Below are 3,366 nucleotides of genomic sequence, written 5' to 3'. Positions count from 1 at the left end.
ACATGTTTCAAATCAAATCTTGAAATCCATTCACATGAGCATATTTCCTTATCCATTTTTGTCAAACCTGAATCAAATGTGTAATCTCATATGTTATCATATAACTTGCTCGAAAAAATGATTTTAAAACAAAATTGTAATTTCATTGTTCTAGTTAGAAGTATACAAGTTTTTATCCCTAAATCTAATGCTTGATATATACAAACGCTTTCATTGACACATGAGTTATTATTGAACAAGTGGTGGCCATAGATTTGTCAAATATGTGCATATTTTGAACACTTTAGAAATTCTCCTTGACTGTGTTATAGGAATATTGCCATGCAATATTCGAAAGTTCTTGATTCTCTCCATTTGCCTTTCAACATGTATTCGTAAACTTGCAATATCTTTTGTAAGGAGAACCTCACGTTTAGAGAATTGTTTTCCTTTCTGTTTAAATGGTGGAATAATGAGATGAATGCCTCTTGGAGTAGTAAGGTCTGTAATAGTGAAACCCTTATCAACCATTATGGCGTCTCCTTCTTCAAGCAAGTCCAAGAGTCCACATTTTTCTGTGAGTTTCTTGTCACTGGTACAGCCCACCCAACAGTCAGAAACAAAAGTTACAACACCATTTGGGCTTATACCCACCAAAATCTTATGAGTCATGTGAGACTTGTAATCACTGTACATTAAACTTTTCAAAGAAAGAGAACTGGATGTTTCACTGTAAATTTCAGTGCAGTCGATAATAATTCTAGTGTTAGAATATTTCTCTTTAAATTGTTCAGGCATGTTATTTTTCACTACCTCACGAGATGGCCATTGAACAAGAAAGGATAATTGTACATGTAAATAGTTGATCCATCTTTCAACAATGTCACTACATTGTGAAGTGGATATGCAAAACCTAGTACCTAGATCTTCAAATAACAGACCTAGACGTAGGCGCATCAGCACCATGAAAAATTCATCCAGAACACTTAGAGTTCTTGGCCGTCCTCCATCTGAATCTTTATAGTTAAGTTTCCGCCTTGATGTCCGCACTTCAGCTTCATCCTTGATTTCATCAAACAAAGCTTCAAACACAACTCGATTAGGGATTCCGGTGTAAAAACTGACCAAATCGTCATTGTATTTTACGTCATCATATGTGAGCATAGGTAGCTGACATTGTACACCAAAGTCTCTAGTAGAATGTTCTGTTTGTGAACTGAAGTCTGCTGTTTTTCCCAGGAAACTTTCTTCAGTTTGTACTTCCATCACTGCACAGTTGTTCTCAGTCTGTGTGTCACAACATCTGAAACATATACAAATTGATCATGTACCCATTTACCACATCTTACATGTACAGTCTGGTAACCCTAACCAAATGTTTGTTTTTTTGGCCTTAAACATTTACAAACACTTAAATTTTCCTATTTTTGTTAAAGAATGAAGAAAAATGATCAGAAGTAATTAACTTATCAGATCGATTTCATAGCACAAGAAGCAATATATATATATATTGAACAATACCTAAAGGACTGATTCTGTGGCTGTAGTACTGGTCCCATGCAGTAATCATGCAGGTGGACAGAGGTATCAATGGCATGCCCGGAAGGGGATACAAATGACAGTTGTGGCTGTATACTATCATCATTTGACAGTTCTAGGTCTAAATCGTCATTGACCGTATCACCATCATCATCATCACCTACGTCTTCATCAAGGAGCTGAAATTGCAAATGAAACTGTATAAGATAAATGTTTTAGTACAAAATCTGCCAGGCTATATGGTACACATTTTTCCAGGCTGTATTTGAAAACAATTCTTTAATCATTTCTTAAATTACAAAATTTACAAATAAGTGCTGTGACATTGTTTTTAAGCACCGTTGATATAACATAATTCATTTTGAGGTGCATGTAAGGAAGAACTTAAACTAATATAAGAAATAAAAAATACCGTTGGCTGGAAGGTTTTGGTAGCACCAGTCTCAGTTGGAAACATAGATGGAAGTGTATGCTGGAATGAAGGTCCTCTGAAGCCAACAAAATGCTCACTACACAATCGTCTGTGTTCATTCCACTGGAACGATCTCATGACCGTTTTACATCGCTGCACCCACACACGTTTTAAACGTTTGTTCTGAGGAAAACGGTGCAATGACACTTTTCTCCCATCAATAACCTTTCCTCTGTAAATTCCTTTACAAATACAACAGTACTTAGGGGTTTTCCTGCCCGTTTTCTTTATTAGTTTTGAATCTTTACTTTCCATTTTCACTTGTTGCTGTTTACTTCCTGGTTTGTGTAGTCCCCGGAAGTAAATTTCCGCTTTTTGCGCATGCCCACTTGAAGAGTATTCAGGGAAAGATAATCGAGTTATCGGAAAGGACAATATATCAAAGTTAAGACTATTTCAGTCAATTCCTTTTTATTCGAAAGTACTATTCGTTACAAAAAATTCAAGGGTTGAAAGCCATATATTTGGAAAGCAAAACCATGTGAAAAGAGCAGTCTTAATATTCAGCAACTACCCTAACACTCTTCCTTACATGTCATTTTCGGGTAAACATACAAAAAGGTGTGTATTTGCAGTCTTTGCCATTCTTGCGGAGAAGTGCCAAATGTTGACGATGCATTTACAGTGGTTGCTAAGCTCGAAAATCAAAAAGTGAAAGAAAAGGGCATCCACATGTTTCACGCCCAAATGGAGAAATTACAGTTACCTCTTCCATCAGCATCGTTAAAAGAGCGCTGCGCTAAATATCGGACGTCTACGCGTAAATACATTCGTACAAATGTTGTCGATTATACCGCCAATGTTGTTGAAAGGGATGCTGAGGTAAGTATTCCAAGTTCTACAATAACATAATATTCATAGTAATGTCGCCTGGGTAGAAGTCCATTTTCTATCGGCGTCATCAACCACAGTCGCAAACTTTCATTTCCGCTCTCTAGTTTGGACAGTACAATGAACGTGTTTACCTAGCACTGCTATTCCAAACAACCAGAGTAAGCTGCCAGGTCGTGGCATCCATTCCAAAGTTAAGGCCCTTGAATTGACAGTTAACTCAAATGATTGTGTATGCTCTCTCTCTCTCTCTCTCTCTCTCTCTCTCTCTCTCTCTCTCTCTTTGAAATTGTCGAAATTTGGCGAATGTGAAGTTACCAAGCACACTCTTCCTCTCTCTCTGATTTTTTACGTCAGGCCTTATTTACTTAAAACAGATGGAAATGTTGCTGTTCTTGTCACAATTGGAAGAAAAGAATGATGCGGAAAAAGAGAAACATTTCAAAGACCGGTTGTTCAGTTTGAAGTCATACGACAATTTGCAAAAAGGATTACGGTTCAAAAGATATGAAGTTATCGGGGGCTATAAGCAGTTCAAACAAGAC

At 36.9% G+C, this 3,366-nt stretch overlaps 1 protein-coding gene across 1 annotated transcript; it reads right to left on the bottom strand.

The window, feature by feature from the left end:
- Positions 1-228: 228 nt before the first annotated feature.
- LOC128202788 (uncharacterized) lies at positions 229-2,236 on the bottom strand. Its single transcript, XM_052903922.1, has 3 exons — positions 1,931-2,236; positions 1,501-1,697; positions 229-1,282 (listed from the first exon to the last, which is right to left on the bottom strand). The coding sequence occupies exons 1-3, from the start codon at positions 2,066-2,068 to the stop codon at positions 229-231; spliced, it is 1,389 nt and encodes a 462-aa protein (XP_052759882.1). The 5' UTR covers positions 2,069-2,236.
- Positions 2,237-3,366: the final 1,130 nt, after the last annotated feature.

The sequence above is a fragment of the Mya arenaria genome, chromosome 9 (genome assembly GCF_026914265.1).
Source record: "Mya arenaria isolate MELC-2E11 chromosome 9, ASM2691426v1".
Classification (NCBI taxonomy): domain Eukaryota; kingdom Metazoa; phylum Mollusca; class Bivalvia; order Myida; family Myidae; genus Mya; species Mya arenaria.
This window is presented reverse-complemented; position numbering and strand designations above follow the sequence as displayed.